Raw genomic sequence first — 20,893 nt, forward strand, 5'->3', positions numbered from 1 at the left:
ACCACTTTAACAGATACAACTCCTTTCCTCCTTTATTACAGACCTCAGCCAAAAAGTCCATGGTAATCATTGGTGGAGAATATCATATCAGGTAGCATTTTTTTATGTGAGAGACTCAAAAAGAAAAGGTAAACACACAGTAGATACGTCTGTATATACTGACTCCTATGTCAGTCAGTCAGTCAGTCATTTTCAAAAAAACTTCACTTAAAACGTTAGTTAAAGCTGTCAAATGACAACACTGACACATCATTTACAAAATCCAAGCACTTAAAAGCAAAGATCAGAACAGTTAAGGACATCATAAATGTGACACTAGTTGTACAAGAACCTTCAGAAATGTGCATCTCACCAGAACACAACCACCTGGAACTTCAGGGAACAATGGCCTGCATCTGTTCCCAATGAACTTCAACAGGTACAGAAGGCGGCCAATATTCCATTAAGTTTCAGGGGGAACCTTGAAAATTCCTGTCCCCCTAAGATATGAAACTGACCCTCAAAATGAAACAAAACAAAAAAATACACTGAAAACATTCATTCAGCACAGAAAGTTATATCAGGAGATTTCCTGACCATCTGCATGACTTCATGCAATTCAATTACAGCCTAATTTTTAGAGATGCTGTGCCCGTCCACAAATCCTATGAACTTTAAAAAACATGGTAAGTATAGTCAGTATTCTGACACTTACACCATGAATACTCTGGGCCTCAGTGCCACATTTGAAAAATAGGAATATGAATACCTGCCTATTCCACAGCATAAATCAGTTAATGTTTACAAGATGTTCAGATATCATAGTGCTACAAAAAGCCTCTAAATAAACAAACAACTATCCTCAGCAATGGTAACTTTTCTAGCACATCTGAAGCAATACATTAAAACCCACAATTCCATGAACGTGGCAATAAAGTGGGTGGAACTTTGATAATTTATTTTGAATTTACCAGCAGCAAGAGGAACTTCTGGGCCAACCACCACAAGTTTAATTTCATTGTCTTGGCAGAACTGGACAAGAGCAGCATGATTACTGATTGAGATGTCTGTCAAAAGATTCAAGAGAAATTTAAACAGTATAATGAGGAACAGAAGATTTACATATTAAATAGAAAAGAGAAACTTTCAAGAGACTAATAAACATCACACTGTGTGATAAAAGCTCTGCAAAAAAGCAATGTTATTCCATGATTTTTATCAAGAATAAATTAATCAAAGGTCTTCAGTGGACTGAGTCATGTAAACTCACAGAGTTCTGAGACAGCCCAATCATTTGTCAGGGGAGTGACAGTAGTCTGGAGTTACTCTCATTATTTGAAAAAACAGAGAGCAAATCATAAATCCTCTTTAGTCCTAGGATATTTTGCGTTAAGCTTTTTTCATAATGTAGCATTAATAACATGAGTGCCGTGCTGCATGTTTGCAGGATGGGTGAGGGTTTTGTGGTATTTTAGATGCCACAAAAAACAAACTCACAGGATTATATTCAGATAGCTGGACCTGATTATAGGTTTCTGATTCTATGTCCCAGACTTGGCACAGATTAGAATAACCTGGGATATGCTCTAACTTCAGGTATCTAGCTATTGGGAGGGGAGAAGAGAAAGGGCAAAAAAAAATCAAGACACTACTTCTTAGTGCAGTGATTCCCAACCTTTTTCCCATGGAGGAACCCCTAAAATAATTTTTCATATCCTAAGGATCCTCTACGTATGAAAACGTTTGCTTGGCCAGAAATAGTTGACAACGGGGAGCGCAATTCAATTACTGCTAAATTATTGCCAAGAAAATGTATTTGTAAAGAGCTGTTATACATATATAGTCAGCTTACATTGTAAGTAATTTCTTTATTTCTTTATTTATTCTATGATTTCTCATGGAATCCCTGATGATGGTCTGTGGAACCCCAGGGTTCTGCGGAACCCTGATTGGGAAACACTGTCTTAGTGTATTGTTTTCCTACAGGACCCAGCTAAAAACAGATGTTACAAACATATAAAATATTAGCAGAATATCCACAGTCTGTACAAACGTCCCCAAGCAATGAAGTATAACAACAAATGTGTCATTTTGTTCATGTACCAATCCAAAATCAGTTCACTGTGCAACATTATTTTCCTGAGGGTGTAGGCTGAAAGGTAATATTATTGTATTCTGCCCTGAAGAAAGGAACACAAGCCAGAGTTTTCAAACCTAGGTGCCTAAATTTAGACTCCTAACTCTAAATTCAGGTGCCTAAATAAAAGTGGCCAGATTACTGGATTATACTCAACAATCCCAGTGAAGACAATGAAGTTGAAGGAGCTCAGCATGGTTGGAAAACAAAGCACTTTTGTTCAGGTACCTAAATATGGAGATGGCAGTCTCACTTCAGACATCCAGGTTTGAATATTTTGACCACTATTACTAAAGTTTGGGAAACTCATTTTACTTTTTTAAAAAGATGTAATATCTTTTTGTATCTCAATGACTTACAAAATAAGTTACGCATGAAGCCACTTTTTTGTGAGACAAGTGTTTTGAAACTGGAATAGAACTATAAAGTATTTGTGAAAGAGAAAATTTTTTTTTTTTAATCTGCATTATTTCCCTCAGAAAATAATACGAGACATGAGATTTTAATGATAATTAAAGGACATCTTGTGCATCCTGCTGTATATCACTACCAAAGGGAGAAAAGAACAGGCATCCAGGACCAAATCTTGATGAGTCTGAAGTTAATGGTAACACATTCCAACGAACATACATCGGAAAAGAGGCTGACCCCCATGCTTTATAAAGCTCACGTACCTCTGTGTAATTGTTTCTTATTTTCTCACACGTGCTGAAATCTAGACACAGTGACTGGTCCAAGCAACAAGGCTTGGTTCTATAGAAATACAAGGAGAATGGGGGAAGTGGGATAAATGCTCCTCCCCAGGCCACTGAATATGAATTCACCCTACTCAGAAATATACATCCGGTCACTCTATCTATGAAGGGGCTTGGATTTATCCCTTAACACACATCCAAGGAGATCCCAGGCCAGCAGAGTACTTGAACTGGTGTCTGAGGGGACTAGTCTAGTATTTAAAAATCATGTTCATGCTCTCCTGGACTGGGGTCGGAATTCCCAGTATGTAGATGTATCATCTTGTTACATATTTTACTGGGAAAGTGATAGAAAAAAAAGTGTATTAATTCTTGTAACAGTATTTAATTTAATCATATGGATCTCACGTGAACTGGCTTTAACTTGATTTAATATGGGTACAAAGATCTTCGTTTAATAGCGCGCATGGAATGAGATCACATGATTTCCACATGAATGCTCATTCCCTTCCCCTCACCCTTGAAGACAAGTAATAGATTTGTTCTCTTTGGCTAATGACACCACAAATGTTCAGATAAGACAGAGAAAAATAAATATGGCATTTCTTTGACTGAATCCTCAGCTGCAAATAAAAGTTATAAAGAAGTGGTTTTCAACATGTGGTCCACAGACTTCTGGGAATCAACAGTCTCTAGGGATATAAGTGAGTAGTCGACTAATCGATAATTCTAGGCTTATCAGCTAGTTGAGTCAAATACTCACATTTCTCTTTCCCCCTCACCTCCACTACCTCTGGGGAAGCAGGAGCCGGTGCTGGGGGGAGCTGGCTTAAAAGCCGGTTCCCCCCAGCACCATCTCTGCAGTGCCACCTGTCCCCCTCCAGATAGAGGCAGCAGCACGGGGTGGAAAGAGGGGAGGGTGCCACAAAGCAGTCTCTGCCTGTGGTGGGCCCAGGCAGAGACTGCTCCAGCTGGGCAGCAGCCAGGCTCAGTCCTGGCTCATGCTGGGTCCTGTCCCCATTGCACCTCTGCAGTTTAAATGTATTAAGAGCCAAGTGGGCAGGCAGCCCAGCTTTTAGTACAGGTTACACCTTCCAAAACTGAAATTCTCTGGTCCAGCAACATCGGACCACAGATGTTCCTGGATTAGAGAACCCCCTGGTAGCCTAGTGGCAGGAGGGCAATCCAGGAGAGGCCAGGGTGAAGCTGCAGGACAGGGCAGGAGTTGGCGGCAGCCCCTGACAGCTTGCAGCACTGGGACTGGATTGGGGCAGTCCCTGGCAGCGCAGGATCAGGTCAGTGACAGCCCCGTAAGCGGGACCACAGTCGGGGCCAGAGCCTGTGGGCTGCTGCAGGGCAGGAGTCCACACTTTTGGCAGAGGGAACAAGTCCAGGGCTGGAGAAAGCCCCAGAAGCCCAAAGCAATGTGGGGCCGGACAGATCGCAGAAGTGGGACCAGAGCTCAAGCCCCTGGCAGCCAACCAGGGCAAGAGACAGCCCCCAGCAGCCTGTGGTAGGGCAGGGCTAGAGCCTATGGCAGTGCAGGCTGCTGGAGCCCGTCAGGCAATCCAGCTGGCGCAGCAGCAGTGGGGTCAGTGACCGAGCAGTCAGCCCAGCAGAGGCTGGAGGTAGTCCCTGCACCTCTCTTCCACCCTCCCTAGCTGGCAGGGTCAGCAGCCAGGGACTGTGGCAGGGATCCATCTCTAGTCTGGCAAATTCCCTGGTTCAGGACTAGTCAGGTGCTGGATAAGAGGATGTCCAACCTCTACATTTAAACTGCAGAAGTGCAGCAGCGGTAGGTCCCAGTTCATGCCAGATCTGGGACTGAGCCAGGCTTGCTCAGTCCCAGCTCACGCCAGGTCTGGGACCTACCCCCACTGCGTCTCTGCCTGTGTGCTCAGCTCTTACTACATTTAAACTCCAAAGCCACAGCAGGGGTAGCTCCTAGACCTGGCATGAGACAGGACAGAGCGCTTATCCTCACTGACTAATTGTGTAGTCGATAAAAATTCTATCAACTACACCCACGTTTCTCAAACTGTGGGTCCCGACCCCCCGGGGGATCACGAGCAACATAGAGGGGGGTCTCGATATCACAAAAGTTTGAGAACCCCTGGACTACAGGATTAGCAAATTACCCGCTTTTTAACATCCTTACACAGACTCTGTCCAAGATTTCCTAAGGGGTCCGCAAATGAAAAAAACTTGAAAAATCACTGTTATAAAATATTTATTCTATATACAAAATGTATTTGTAATGCTCATGTTTCCATGGGGGGAGGGGAGGGATTATATAAAAGCAGATTTTAGTCACATGCTGTACAAACATATATACAACATGTATGTATATATTATACACATACTGCATTAGTCTTAATGCTGGACTCCCCACTTGCCTCATGCTCCCCGCAACGCTTCTGCTTTTGAAATGTAGCAAAAGCCCTGGAGGGCTCTTGCTACATTTCAAAGGTTGAAGCACCACAGAAGGAACTGGTGTAAGCGAGGACTGAAGTAGTCCCTGCTCACGCTGCTTCCCCATTGTGCCTCTGCCTCCTCTGCTCCCTGGAGACAGTGCTAGGGGAACCGGCTTTTAAGCTTGCTTCTGCTCCTCCCCCTGCATTGCCTCTAACAGAGATAGCCCGGAGGGTAGAGAGGAGCAGAAGCCCGGGGGGTAGAGAGGAGCAGAATAGGGGAGCGACAAGTAAAGTCACTACTCGACCATCTGATAAACTTATGCTTATCAGATAGTCAACTAGTTACTTATATCCCTACTTCTCACCCTATTCAAACATTACCTTTATGAGAATGAAGGGTCTGACACAGACAGAGTCCTACAACACTAATAAACAGAACCCTAAATCTATCAATGAACCAGTTTAGGCTCAACTACTGGCACTACACATTTAAAAATAATAATTCGGGTTCTCCTTTTAGTTTATTACCTGAATTTGAAATTTTCCCATTATTGGCTGTTCCTGCATTTCCTGGAGCGACTAGCACTTGTTTTACATGTGGAGACTGTGCTAACTTCCAAGCCAGGGCATGCTCTCTGCCTCCACCGCCAATCACAAGCACTCGATCCGCCATCAGTCTGTGCAAAACAACCAAAGTCATAGTATTCAGATTAATAAAGCAACAACCTGTGCATTCCTCAGTTAATGCCTTTGGTCAGCAGAGGTATTCAATGCAAAGGACAACATGATTGTTGTCCTGCAGTTTGTTTATAATGTGGTGCTCAAGAAAGCAAGGTAATGATAACTAGCAATGTCTTAATCAAGCACAGGACTATCATCATAGAAGGTTTCCACTGAGTTCTGATAATGCACATAAGCACAAACATTCTACACCAGTCTTGATTCTCTCCTTACCAGACTATCAAATGTACCAAATTATGCAATGGCTTTAGAACATGGATAAATGTTCACTAGTAACCAAGCTGCGATTAATCACCAGACATTTTAGTCCTGTAACCAAAACAGGTTTCTGAAGAATGTGAAAATGTCCAAGGCAAAGACCCTTTGGATCAGTGAAGATCTATTTGCTAGTCAATCTAGTGGTGCCCTTGTTTGGTGCTGCCCCCCCAGCCACAGGTTACAAGCTGTGGCTCCCCAGGAGCAGGGCCAGCAGTCCTTGGGGTCCGAGGAAGCGGTTTTGCTGTAGCATACACACAAGCTCCATTTATAGAAGACCAGAACTTCTATGTAAAGGTGTAAAAAAAGCGCTGTTAGTCTCCCCTAAAAATCCATAGCTTCTAAGGCCAGAAGGGACCATTGTGATCATCAAGAGTGACCTGTACAACATAGGGCACAGAACTTCCCCCAAATTGTTCCTAGACTGTCTTGTTTAGAAAAATATCCAAACGTGATTTATAAATTCCCAGTGATGGAGAATCCACCATGACTATTAGTAAATTGTTCTAATGGTTAAAAAGTGACCTTACCATACTTGTGACTGGCTGATGGAAGACTTTCAATCAGAAGGACAGGGCATGTACATCATACCCAAATGTTATGAGAAATATACTCAGTTTGCTTCTTGAAAGCCTGACTCAAAAACACTGCTACTTTCTCTCCACATAGTAACTGCCTAGTTTTGCTCTCATGAAGGAAGCGCCCTTAAGAAGCGCTGGGTTAGCGGGGGACTCAGAATCCCCCGCTGTCCCTGGGTTCCATGTTGTGCTGCTGATTTGAAATGCCATGCAGAGCCCAGGGTCAGTTGGAGACTCCTCAGCTGACTGTGGGTTCCAAGCAACTTTTCCCCAGAACCCAGGGAAATGCCATGCAGGGTCCCCAGCTGTGCGGCGCTGCCGCGTGGAGGGGTGACAGGATGAAAACTTTTCCTGCAGGATGCAGGAAGTTTTTTAAAACATATCTAGAGAAAATAATATATTAGACAGTTATCTCTTATTCCTAACTGAGTTATATCCAATAAGCTTGTTCCCATTCCAGCGGATAGATTCTCATAGCAGAACAACACAGACTTTAAGACCAAGGTTCACAAGACCCACAAAGACTGAAATACACGCTTTAAAGATTTATTCTGCAAAAGTCACTCCATTAGTATTTGATACAGAGGCTGAAACCAGGACAGGGATGCTGATCTGAGAGAAGGAATATTCAGTAGCCAGATACACAATGAGAAGAGAAAGAGACCCTCCAGCTAAATTGATGCATAGCCCCCCAGGCCACTGCCCTATTGACTACACTGCACCAATGAGATAAATAATCCGTAACAATTATGGATTCACATTTGAGTCAATAAAAATCTCAGTCCAGATTTTTTACGCCACTGGGTTCCCTTTGCAGCACTTTCAGGGCATAGCGGATGCATAGTTTTGGCTTCTGATGATTCCCACTGTGTAGGGCAGTGGTTCTCAAACTTTTTGGCCCATGGACTACTTGGCTCAATGCATACCTTTCCACAGACCATCAGTTGCTAATGGAAACTCACCATTAATTACATAATTACACCCCGGACATTCTGCTAGTGCAGCTAGGGAGAATGGTTTAATTTAAATTATTAAAGAGATTAAGCTTTTTAACTTTCTCATGTTTGATAAACTAACTTCATTTTAAATATAGTAAAACATTAATTTATGTCCAACACGAAAGGTTTCAATGTTTTCTCCACAGAAAAACCAGTTGGGGATCACACAAGAGAGAAGCAAAAAAACCTCCTTCAAAAACTCTCAACCCTCACTGATGAGGCCCCCAACTAAGAAACCTCATTCATGTGGTGCTCCAGTCCCACATGGCGAGGGGAAGGGACAGGAAAGACTGAGGTTCAGAGCTTCCCATAGACCAGATTTACTTTTCTGGGGTTCCAGAGTTAATGGATTTTGTGGACACCCTTAGGCTCTGTGGTGGAGAAAAATGAGGGGTTCAGCGTGCGGGACAGGGCTGCCAGCAAATGGGATGGGGTGCAAGATCTGGGCGGGAGATAGGGTGCAAGATGCGAGGTCTGGGTGACAGGTACAGTGCAGAAGCAGGCTGGGAGTTAGGGTGTCTGGCCAGTGGGGAGGGAGCAAGAGCAAGGGCGGGTACAGTGTGTGGCATAGAGGGAGGGTGCAAAAGCAATGGTGGATGCAGGAGCAGGGTGGGGATAGGTGTCTGGCCAGAGGGGAGGTGCAGGAGCAAGGGCAGGTACAGGAGGGAGCTTGGGGAAGAATGTCTAGCCAAGGGAGAGGACGCAGAGCAGGGATGGGCAATAATTTTTGATGGGGGTCACTCCAAGAATTTGGGAAGTGACCAAGAGCTGCACTCTTCCATTATTAATGGAGGAAGTGCAGGGGTCTGGGATGGAGGCTGGGTGCACAAAGGAACTTGGGTAAGGTATTGTAGTGTGGGATCTGGGAGGAAGTTTGGGTGAAGAAGGGGATTGTGCCCTGGGGCAACAGAGTGGGATCAGGAGGGGTCCAGGGACTGGGAGGGGAGTCTAACCTGGAATAGGGGTGCAGGGATTTGGGTTATGACTTGGGACACGAGTTTGGGGTGCAGAGTCTGGGAGGGGTATGGGTGCAGGAGAGAATTCTGGCCTGGAGAGGGGTGTAGGAGGAGGGAGTGCAGGGCCTCGGAGGGGCCTGGGACCTTGGGCAGCAGTGCAGGGTCTGGAAGGAGGCTGTCATTATGCTGGTGGGAATGAGGCAAGAAACGCAGCACAGAGATGCTTGTTCTGATCTCTCTTTGCATTCACTCACTCCCACAGGGAAAGCCCTTAATTGTGCCGCCATTCTCCCAGCTGAGCTAGGCAGGAGGGAGGCAAGAAACACAGCATGGCTCTGCTCTCTGTCTCTTTTGAGCAGGCCTGGTGGGGTCAGGGGTTGGCAGACAAGAGGCTAGAGTGCTGGCATGCTCCCTGCTACAGAGAAGTGTGTGTGTGTGTGGGGGGGGGGGGGGGATTAGCTCAAGCCCTGAACCACTAGTGATCTGCGGACCGCACTTTGAGAATCACTGGTGTAGGGGGAAATTCATAAGCGGCATAGCAAGTACCTGACATCTTTCCTCACACATGGTATCTAGAGTGGAGGGATTTCTATGAAGAAAGGTTTGGCTAAGGTGTCCTTTATCCCTTGGTAATACTGGAATATGCTGAAATAGTCCAGTGGAGCCATAGTGAGACCTAACAATTTAACTCAAAAGCCTTGTCAGTAATACACTAACAGTCTGTATTAGGGATGTGATAATATATACAGTTAAATGGTTAACTGGTGAGCCTGGGCTCATTGGTTAACCTTCATAGTTACATTCAATCCCTCCCCCCCCACCACATGTGCCTCTGATCAGAGGTGAAGGGAGGTGTGGGAAGCTGGCGGGAGCCGGCTTTTAAGCAAGCTTCCTGCAAGCACTGGCTCCTGGGGAGTTGCCTGCCCCTCCATGCTGCTGCCTCTAATACAGAGGCAGCAGCGCAGGGGGCACACAGGAGCCGGTACACACAGGGAGCATACTTAAAAGCTGGCTCCCTGTGGAACCTCCTCCCACCCAGGCATGTAAATGTGTAACCACTGAAAATGTGAACAGTTTCATGTTTACAAAATAAAATGCTTTTTACATCCCTAATCAATATTGTTCAGTCCTTTTTCCACCCCATCCCCCTACTGCTAACCATGCCCCTCACCAGGAAGCCAGGAGAAAGCAGAGAGTCACCATGCTGGCTCAATGCCATCTAGGAATTTCCATTATAAAAAGAGAAATTCCCAAGAAACTGTCTTTCTGTCATTAGAACAGTGCCAATATTTGTCCCCAGGAGTGCAAGAGCCACTGCTGTACATACCAGCTGCTTTCAGGAGTGATGCAGGGCCAGGGCAGGAGTAAGCCACCTTAACTCCACTGCTCCATCCCTGGGGCAACTATCTGGGCCACTCCCAGTGTGGGTGGGACTTGAACTGTAAGGATGGTTTGATCAGCAAAGACTATGTTACTGAGAGAGAACCTACATTCCATGACGGTGTAATGAGGAACAAGGCCAAAGGAGTCTTGGGGCACTTCTACACAGCAGTGTTATTTTGGAATAACTGATGTTATTCAGCAAGGTCAAAACAATGTCGAACTGGAGGACTTCTTATTCCGAATCCTGTAACTCGCATTTTATGAGGAGTAAGGGAAGTCGGAAGAGTGCTCTTTCCTGCTGTGCAGACAGTGCCAAAAGCTGAAATAAGCTATTTCAACTTAAGCAACACAATTGACGTAGCTCAAGTTGTGTAGCTTATTTCGGCTTTAGCCCTGCTGTGTAGACGTATCCTTGGACACAAGAAATATAATTATCACAAAACTTTTACATGTTATTGTAGTAAAGACAACTATTCTTCAGCATTTTTAAAAGAAGGAGATGAAAGGGTTGCAGACAAGCACACCTAGGCCTTTCCATAAGGCAAGTAACGGATGGCAGAAGCCAGAAGACTATTCCTCCACATACTACTGCAAGGCCAGAACAATGAGTATTAGGGTATAGCAGAGACAACTCACCCCGTTAGATGTATGAATCTGAGAGGAACACAGGTGGAAGATGAAAGGCAGCAGGGAGAGGTGGCAACCTACTCACCTCTCTACCCCTTCATGCAGGTGGGGCTGAGTAAGGAATCCACAGACCTTTCAGCAAGGTCAAAGAACAGTGAAGTCCCATTAGACAGAGAATCTGAGAGAGAAAAGCAGGGCCTAGCACCTTTCCTTTTCTTGACTCCTCAACAATATATGGTCAGGCCGTCAAGTCACAGACAGGTAGGGTTAGACAAGTAACCTACAGCCTGGCATCACTTCCTAATCTCTGGTAAAAGGGCTATCACTAGAGGCATCTTTATGTGACTAAATATTCAAAAGTTGAACTGGACTGGCTCCATGGTACTTCTTTGGAGTGGCTGCCATCTCCTTCTAATGCAAAGGTTCTGAAGACAATCTTAAAAATGTTTAACTGATGCAGTGATGTCAGCTTGCCTCTGCAGCCATTCCGAAAAAACAGCTCAGGGAAATATAAACTGCTTGTTTATTTTGAAGCCTAACAATGATGTTAATGTCATTAACAACTTCTTTGCTTATTGAAGAATACAAGAGGGACAGACAATAACTGTATGAAGATCTATGCAATTTTAATATGAATGGCCTCTCAGGTGGGCAAAACATGATTTGTAATCAACAGTCCTTTTGAGACAATATCACTATCTTTTAAAAAAAAAAATATATTCGGTTCTTGCATACAGTGATGTCAGGCCTGCATGTCCTGCATTACTGGTTGTTTGAGATGCAAAAAAAACCAAATCGCAAAAATGTACTAAGTAGGTACGTAATTTTAAAAAACACATTGTTTTTCCACTTTCAACAAAATCTGAGTTGAGAATACCTTGACAGAAGTTCAGCCATTCACATACATACACGATTGCATATGTTTAATTTTACACACACAAACAGTCTCACTGAAACAAGGGGATCTACATAAATAGCCTTATTTTCAAAGCACTGAGCACTCACAGCTTCTATCAAACTGCACCGAGAGTTTCTGGATGTCAAACTCCTCTGGAAAAAAAAAATCAGAGCACTTAATTAGGTATCTAAATATGGATGTTAATTTAGAAACCTATGAAAAGTTAGGCTGAAGCCCTGTATCTTGGAAACAAGGTCACAGAGTTTAAACTTCATGTGAAGAGCAATGGGGATCAGGTGACTACTGACACCTACCTCTTACCTGGGGCTTTTTTCAGCTCTAGACCTCAAAGCACTTTTATAAAGGAGGGCAATTTCATGATCCCCATTTTCTGAAGGGGGAAAATGAGGCACCAAAAACTAACATGTCACTGTGCAGGCCAGTCTCAGAGTTGGAAACAGAACCCAGATCTCCTGAGTCCCAGTCTGGGGCTTTCTGAGCAAAATGAAGAGAAAGGTGACAGGGCTGAAGCAACACATGAGAAAAAATGATTCCCACAGGGCAAAAAAGAATTGGCTTTTCAAAGGGAACTCAGATCAATCTGTCATTAACAGTTATACCTAGCCTCAAAATTCTTTGTAAAGTACAGGTACCTGAAGCCATATTCTGCATCATAATTTAAGGAGGAGACTCTGAAAAAACAGTACTAAAAATCAATGTGAGTTTTGGTGGCCTCATCCCAAGAGGTACTGAATACCTGTAATGCTAATTACAGTCAGTGAGAGTTGAGAATGCTTTCAGGACCCAGACGTCAGTAAAGACTACAGAATAAGGCCCAGACACGAATAAAGGAAAGAAAAATAGCAGTTTCCTTCCTGCATACTTAAAAACAGATAACAAATATCAGCAAATGTAAGCATTAATTTCAAGCTTCTGTAGCTGAATTTAAAGAATTTAAGACAATACCAATATTGGTACTCCACAAAATTTGCAGATTGAGGTAAAAGAATAAAAAGTAGGTTAAAGACCAAACTAAGACAGATCAAAAGTTTAATATTCATTTTTAAACAAGCAAATATTTCCCTTCTTGTTTAAAACCAAAAAAGAGAGTAGCATTTATAATACTAGAATAACAAGCCGGTAAGTGTGCATAATGAATGGGGGAAAAATACATTTCTGGTTTCTGAGAAGCAATTTTGAACAACATTAAGAACAACTATTTTAAATTTTATGTAAGACAACATAAACATTATTTCGCCCTTATAAATAATGAAACGAGTAGCAGAGGAAGCAAAAAATGCACTTATAATAATTAAAATGCTACAGCCACAATTTTTAAATTAAAGGCACCCACACGAGTTTGTTATAGCGATATAGGAACAAATCTTGCACATCTCACTCATGCAAGTAATTAATTTGAAATGGAAGACTCTCAAAAACACAGTGAACATGGTTTGACATTCAAAATGCTGTCTCTACAACAATGCATATGAAAAGCCATTTTAAGGACGATCAAACAGCACAGTCGAAGCACATGGCCACCATACCACCTCTGAGATCTCAGAATAAGTCTCCTCTTTTAAATTTGTCTCGGAAAACATTGTTTCTTTAAAATATTTCAGTGCTAAACCTACACATGTACAACTCCGCTAGCATCCATACACCACATGCGTTAGATAGAAGACATTTCTGAAGAATGAACGAAACACTTACTGAAACGAGAGGAGAGCACGTCCGCCCGCCAAACTAAACCTTTTGCAGCAGACGACAGAACTCGAGTTCCCAGAATTCTCTAGCCGCAGCAGCCAACTCTTGTTCTTAATTAACCCTTTAAGCGTAAGAGAAAAAGCAATGAATGTGAGGGATTGTAACCAGACCAAAAAAAGCTTTTATACTAATAAATCAAGGAAATAAGAAATAAAAAACGGACAAGGGATGCTACTGAGAGTTTACAGTCTATCTTTGCATGAAGCTAGGGATTTTACAGTCATTTATTTACAGCAGGCTCTTTAGCACATGCAGACCTTGAAACTGCAATGAGCTCTGGACAGGATGGGTGTGTTTATGGGGTGTCCTATTGACTGCAATGGGGCTCTTCATAAAAGTAGAAGTGTGTTTACTTACCTGATTGCATTATCCGGGTGGGAGTCTAATAGACTGTGAAATAATCTCCCAACAGAAGCAGTTGAGCCCCATCCTTGCTACATTTAAAACTAGACAGAACTAACACCAAAAAATGTACAACAAATAATTTTGAAGTGAAAGGTTAGGGACTACAGCTAATAGATCATTTCCATATCTTATTTGATTCTATGATATAATGGAGGAAATATAGCATAATGTAATACCAACAGTTAATGGGTTAATATTTAATAATACCCTAGAAAGATTAGTAGTTTACTATTTTACTAGGGCAAATGCTCTTTGTAGATATTATAGTATTAAAGTATTAAATAACAAGCAATCAATACTTCATACATATTGTATATATCAGCTTTAATTATGAAGAAACATAGTGCCTTACTTATTGTGTGGGTACTGTAGCATGTTTAATGTAGCATTACAATGACACAAAGGTATAGGTGCTGGAACTGGAGATGCTTGGACACCCATAGCTTTAAGTATTAATAACCAACCCAATTCTACCTACAGCACCTCCATTATAAAAATTATTCCAGCACCACTGAGCAAACATGTTATTCATCTTGACGTATTTTCAATCAGCTTTTACACTTTGCTTTCCAAGAGTTGTAATATAGTTGCTCATATCTTGATAGAAATATATAATTCCTCTGAATGCACATGGGAGTTGTGCATGCATAAAAACTGAATGCCCTGAGAAGGCAAGGTATCATGTTGTATCAAATCTTTTAAAATTGAGTACCAATATAAAATACCAGTTTATTAAATACTTTTTACAAATATGCATCTCAAAGAATTGTTGGTCTAACAAATAATCCCACAATCAAGATCTGCAGTAGCTTTTTTCTTGTAAGTAGTACCGTTGATTTCAATGGACCTATGGAGAGAAAAGTTACTCCAGAGCACAATCAGGCTGTGTCTACATTGGCACCCCTTTCCGGAAAAGAGATGCTAATGAGACCATCGGAATTGCAAATGCCGCGGGGGATTTAAATATCCCCCGCGGCATTTGCATGAACATGGCTGCTGCTTTTTTCCGGCTCGGGGTTTTGCCGGAGAAAAGCGCCAGTCTAGACGGGATCTTGCGGAAAATAAGCCCTTTTCCAGAAGATCCCTTATTCCTACTTGAAAGTACTTGAAAGTAGGAATAAGGGATCTTCCGGAAAAGGCCTTATTTTCTGCAAGATCCCGTCTAGACTGGCGCTTTTCTCCGGCAAAACCCCGAGCCGGAAAAAAGCGGCAGCCATGTTCATGCAAATGCCGCGGGGGATATTTAAATCCCCCGCGGCATTTGCAATTCCGACTGGTCTCATTAACATCCCTTTTCCGGAAAAGGGTGCCAATGTAGACACAAAAGCGACGAGGAGTCCTGTGGCACCTTATAGACTAACTGAAGTGTAGGAGCATAAGCTTTCGTGGGCAAAGACCCACTTCGTCAGATGCATGCATCTGACGAAGTGGGTCTTTGCCCACGAAAGCTTATGCTCCTACACTTCAGTTAGTCTATAAGGTGCCACAGGACTCCTCGTCGCTTTTGCAGATTCAGACTAACACGGCTACCCCTCTGATACTTGACACAATGTAGACACAGCATCACAGAATTGGATTCTTAACTGGTTAACAGTAATTGGCCTATATATAATCACAATGGTTTTGTGTGAACTAGAATTTGAGTTTGCTCAATTAAACTAGTTCAGTTCAGCTGAAAATTTCACCACTGATCTAGATTGTTACATTCTGTCTAGTATTGGTTTTAAGCCCAGTTTTCAGTTGAGCTAAACCACTTTGTGCTAACTCAATTGAAAAAAGAAAACTTTTTTTTAGTCTAGTCAAGGTCTATGTGAGTGAAGATTGAAATTACATTTTAAATTATTCACTCTGGCAATTTTTCACATCAATGAGTAGCAAACATTATTTACTTTTCTTTGTAATCCTTTCATTCCTGTAAAATTTGTGATAGTCAGTGTATCCAATGCTTTAATTCTTATTTATAAAAGGTGCCTACATCAGGAATTATCAGTGCTATATAATTATTAAAAACTGAATAGATCTAGTATAGTATAATGCAGACCTTTTGATTACAATGTGGTTATATGCAATCCAATAGCATAAGATCCAATAGCATAAGAATGGCCACACAGGGTTAGATCAAAGGTCTATCTATGCCAGTATCCTGTCTTCTTACAGTGGTCAATGCCAGATTCTTCAAAGGGGATGAACAGCACATAACAATTGTCCATTGATATATCCCGTTGTGCAGTCCAAACATCTGGGCTGTGTCTAGACTGGCAAGGTTTTCCGCAACATCATCTTCTTTTGCGGAAAAACTTGCCAGCTATCTACACTGGCCGCTTGAATTTCCGCAAAAGCACTGACGATCTCATGTAAGATTGTCAGTGCTTTTGCGGAAATACTATGCTGCTCCCATTCGGGCAAAAGTCTTTTTCCAAAAAACTTTTGCGCAAAAGGGCCAGTGTAGACAGCAGAGATTTGTTTTCCGCAAAAAAGCCCCGATCGCGAAAATGGTGATCGGGCTTTTTTGCAGAAAAGTGCATCTAGATTGGCCACGGACGCTTTTCCGCAAAAAGTGCTTTTGCGGAAAAGTGTCCTGCCAATCTAGATGCGCTTTTCCGAAAATGCTTTTAACTGAAAACTTTTCCGTTAAAAGCATTTCCGGAAAATCATGCCAGTGTAGACGTAGCCCTGGAGACGAAGGCTTAGGGACACTTATAGCATGACGTTGTATCAGTGAACAACTTGGCTTTTAGCCATTAATGGACCTAGCCTACTTAAACTTTTAGTATTTTTTTAATCCAGTTATAGTTTTGGTCATCACAATATCCCCTTGCAATGAGTTCCACAGGTTGACTTTGAGATGTATTAAGTATTTCCTTTTATTTCAAAACCGTGGCCTATTAATTGTATTGGTTTTCCTTTGATTCTTATGTTAAGAGCTAAATAACACTTCCATATTCACTTTCTCCAGAGCATTGATGATTTTATAGACCTGTATCATACTCCCCAATAACTGCCTTTTTTACAAGATGAAGAGTCCCAGTCTTTTTAATAGCTCCTCATGAAATAAAAGTTATATCATACTCTTAATCATTTTTGTCACCCTTCTCTACCCTTTTTCCAGTTATATATTTTTTTTAGGATGGAGTGACCAAAATGCATGCCAGGGATGTAAAACCCGATTAATCAGTTAACCAGTTAAACATCAGATTAAATTAACCTTTAACTGGTTAACTTGCTAAGCAGGCTCCCAGCCCCAGTCCTGCTGCTGGCAGGCTCCCAGCCTCAGGACTTGGACTACTGCAACCAGTGACGGACAGGAGGCTCTGGGACCTGGTCCCAGGGTCTTCTGGTTCCAGAGTGGGAACTACTGCTGGCTCATGGCCCCATAAGGGCAACGGTTAACCATTCATATATCTACTGCGTGCGGTATTAAAGGTGTGGGTAATTTATATAGTGACATTGTGATATTTTCTATCTTTCTATTAGCTTGACTGCCACTACACACAGCAAACATTTTCAGAGAACAATCCACGATGACTCTAAGATCTCTTTTTTGAGTGGTAACAGCCAATTTAGACCCCATCATTTTGCATGTATGGTTGGAATTATGGTTTCCAACATGTTTTTATCAACATTTGAATTTAATCTGACATTTTTGTTGCTCAGTCACACAGTTTTAGGAGATCCTTTTGTAACTCTTCAATCTACTGTGGACATAATCATTATTGTTTTTTCAGTTGGCACTAATATGTTTGCTCATATTACTATACTGTTACCAAAAGTAGATGGGGGCAACAAATTAGTCTTGAATTTGTCCAAAAGACTATAAATAAAATCTCAGTAACAATTGTTTTGCTGTCAAATTAGCATAAAACAGCTTTCCAGAAACTGTCACACTTGTAGTCTGTCTTAAAGGCATATATATTTTGTAAATTAATTTTCCCATTATTTTGGGAAAATTCTATTTGAAAGTATATTTGAAAATTTAACAGTCTGTGGGAGGTAGCCATGTTCACTCTACTCTGCTCATTTGAAGAAGTGGATTTTGGCCATGAAAGATCATACTATAACTTTATTTTTGTTAGTCTCCAAGGTGCTGCAGGATTACTGGTTGTTTTGGAAATTTAACTTTCTCACCCAAGAATAGAGCATCATCACAACTGAATATTATTACACAATTTGTATAGTTTCTCTCACAGAACAAATAACAATGAAAGGGGTAAGGCTGCATCAGTGGAACAGCGGTTTGGGGGATAATATCCAGGGTGCCACAACCGCAGCTGGAGTAAGAGCAGACGATCCATTTCTAGTGCTGTTCTAGCGAAGTATTTCCCAAATCAGCCATCGTCTGACTCGCAGAGCCCACGCCAAGACTGACTTTCTGTTGGGGAGTAATTTATTTATCTGAATTTAGCTTGGATTTCGGTCCCCACCCCGACAAACCTGCAGGGGCAGGCCAGCTCCAGGCTTCCCAGGAGCGGGGGTTTGCCTCACATGGTCTCGCTGTAAACACGCGCTGCCCTGTGCGTGACTTTACAGTCTGTGTGTGCAGCCCTCGGCGCACGGAGCCGCGCCGCACCCCCGGCTGCAGCGGTGACCCGCCGCCTGTGTCTGGCGCAGCAGCACTGACGCGGAGCCCCATGGCAAAGCTCCCGCTGGCTGCGGAGGGCCCAGGCTCGGCCCCAGGCGACAGCGACAGTCTCGGGCTCCAGGCGCTCATGGCCTCGGATCTCCGGCCCGCGCGGAGGTGAGTGGCGCCGGGCCGGCGAGCCCCGCGGGGCGCCTACAGGGGAGAGCGAACCCCGGGCAGCCCGTGCCCAGCCCCATGGACTGGCCTGGCGGTGGGGTGAGGGCGGGGGCCGCCTTTCATCGTGTGGGGGGAGGGCGGTGCGCAGCGCCCTGTGCGGGGGTGTGTGTGTAGGGGGAGGGGGGGGTCTCGGGGTAGCAACATGGCTGCCGGGGCCCATCCTCCTCCCTAGGCCTGCGGGGGGAGGGGAACGTCCGCGGCCCCCCCCGAGAGAGGCTGCACTCTATGGTTCCCCGTGTGGGCAGAGCGGCTGACTGACGTCCCGTCATGCCTCTGGTTCCACAGAGGGCAGCCAATGACGGGAGGGCATAAAGGGAACGCGTCGGCGCGGGGGCCGGCCAGTGGCTTCTTGCGGTGGTGCATTGTGGGGTAGTGGCGGACCCGCGGTGCGGATGGAGGGGGACTCGGGGGAGCCGAGCCGTGGGGCTGTCATGGCGACTAACATCGAACAGATCTTTCGGTCCTTTGTGGTCAGCAAGTTCCGGGAGATCCAGGAGGAGCAGGAACAGCAGCAGCAGCTGGGCGGGTAACGAGCTGGCGCGGGGCCGCGCGGGAGGCGGAGTTGGGGCCGGAGCTCAGGGCGAGCAGAGTCGGGGGGGGGGGGCGGGGAGAGGTGTCTGTGGGGCAGCTGCGGGGCGGGGGGGGGGAGATAGGGGGCGGGAGGGGCTAGCGAGGGGGCAGTTAGGAGGGGGAGGGGCGGCCGTTGCGGGCCACTCGAACACTCAAGGCCTGGCCCGGCGCTCAGCGGCGACATCCGGTTTGTGGTGGAACCAGGCCGCTGTCCCGCCGGGGCGAGCCCGTCTTGCCGTGACAATAACAAGCGCGTGTGCGGGGTGGCGGGGAGCTAAATTTCCAGCGTGTTCATGCGGCTCCCAGCAGGTGCTCACTGGTGTGTTTTCAGTCTGAAAGGCGAGTGCGTGGCGGGTCGTGTTTTATGTATTTACTTAGTGTGAGACCTGGGGGGCGGGGAAGAGAGAAATTAAATGTCTGTGGTACGAAAAGACCGGGGGGAGGGCAGTGAGAAAATATTTTTCTTACTTTCACATAGTTGCTAACAATTTTATCTAAGAACACAGTAAGTAAAAACAAAAGGACCCCAAAAATGAATATTTTACTACAATGTGAGGCCTTTTTAGGAGGCTAAAATATTCTTTGTGGTTTAGTTGTAAGACATGTAAATAAGTTACCTTTTAAAAATAAATACCAACATTACTTGAATTTTATTAATATTTTTCTCGGTTAGTGGAAAGGTAGAAGGCCAGCAGAATGGTGAAACAATCCCAGCTGAGCAAGCAAACACTTCAGATGACACAGTTACGGGTGCTGGGCGTCTTCAGAATGATCAGATAGTTCAGAAAATAGAGGAAGTACTGTCTGGGGCCCTTGATACACAGCTACAGTGTAAATCAGGTAAATGAAAATGCTTAAACAGTGCATACATGTTTTTCTTCAAGGGGGACAGCCTCGAGTGAAACTAGTCAATTTTCTGAAAATGAAATAAACGCTTCTAGTACTATTGCTGTGCACTTCTGTGATGCTTCTTTATGGTTTTATAATATTTTACAAAAGATTTTCTCACGTCTCATCGGGCTGATACACTAAATTGGGCCAAGTGACAAACCTGTGTCAAACTGATTATCCACATAGTGCACTAATTAAGAGAAAAGTAACCTTTGGCCCGATGTATTATATTAATACTCAGTTTTATTTGTGACCGTGACAGGATAAAAAAATCACAATATAAATTTTTTAGTTGACATGTGCCCCTTTAAAGATTACTTATGCAATAAATCATGTAACTGTTCCTAAGTATCTTCAAGTCATTGTGCATTTCTAATTCTGGCAAAACTTACTGAAATTGGTGGAAGTTTTGTCTGAGTAATGGTTTATAGTTTATCAAAATACAAAATTGTATGACCAGGTATATCAATCAGATAGCAAGGAATGAGGTAATTTACTGGTAATGGTATTAGTGAATAATATATATGTAATTGAAAAAAACCGTGTTCGGCTTTCAGCTGCTTCAAATGTAATATACAAAGTAAAATGCTTGTATAGACCACTTGCTAACAGTTAATCTGGCAAACATGAGTCATGCAAGCATTGTCTACCATCCAGTGATTTCAGTGGAATATTCACAAGAGTTACTTGTGTATATAAGGTTTGGCAGTATTGGGATCCTACTTGATTACACAAATGCATTTTATTTTTTTATTTTGGAAATGAGATAGCTGCTGTAAACTTGGTAAGTATAGATCCTAAGTG

At 43.5% G+C, this 20,893-nt stretch overlaps 2 protein-coding genes across 11 annotated transcripts in view; one reads left to right on the plus strand and one right to left on the minus strand.

Moving 5' to 3' along the window:
• LOC102460115 (trifunctional purine biosynthetic protein adenosine-3) overlaps positions 1–18,583 on the minus strand; it is a 56,385-nt gene extending 37,802 nt beyond the window's left edge. For 2 of the 4 annotated variants that reach the window (XM_075911201.2, XM_089773809.1), the window contains exons 1-4: positions 18,265–18,583; positions 13,375–13,489; positions 5,754–5,902; positions 951–1,046 (exon numbers count right to left, since the gene is read on the minus strand). In XM_075911201.2, coding sequence (XP_075767316.2) covers positions 951–1,046; positions 5,754–5,902; positions 13,375–13,489; positions 18,265–18,541 — 637 coding nt within the window. In that variant the 5' untranslated portion in view covers positions 18,542–18,583. Of the gene's footprint in view, positions 1–950; positions 1,047–5,753; positions 5,903–11,768; positions 11,814–13,295; positions 13,315–13,374; positions 13,490–18,264 lie in introns of those variants that run through there. The other 2 variants (XM_006126027.5, XM_075911210.2) reach the window with 2 other exon arrangements.
• Positions 18,584–19,044: 461 nt separating this feature from the next.
• SON (SON DNA and RNA binding protein) overlaps positions 19,045–20,893 on the plus strand; it is a 65,188-nt gene continuing 63,339 nt past the window's right edge. For all 7 annotated transcript variants that reach the window (XR_012897999.2, XR_012898001.2, XR_012898000.2 and 4 more), the window contains exons 1-2: positions 19,045–19,154; positions 19,872–20,038. Coding sequence is in view for 3 of the 7 variants with exons in the window: in XM_075911105.2 (XP_075767220.2) it covers positions 19,060–19,154; positions 19,872–20,038 (262 nt within the window). In the remaining 4 variants the exon portion in view is untranslated. The remainder of the gene's footprint in view (positions 19,155–19,871; positions 20,039–20,893) is intronic.

This window comes from Pelodiscus sinensis, chromosome 1, assembly GCF_052426305.1.
Source record: "Pelodiscus sinensis isolate ZL-2025 chromosome 1, ASM5242630v1, whole genome shotgun sequence".
Classification (NCBI taxonomy): domain Eukaryota; kingdom Metazoa; phylum Chordata; order Testudines; family Trionychidae; genus Pelodiscus; species Pelodiscus sinensis.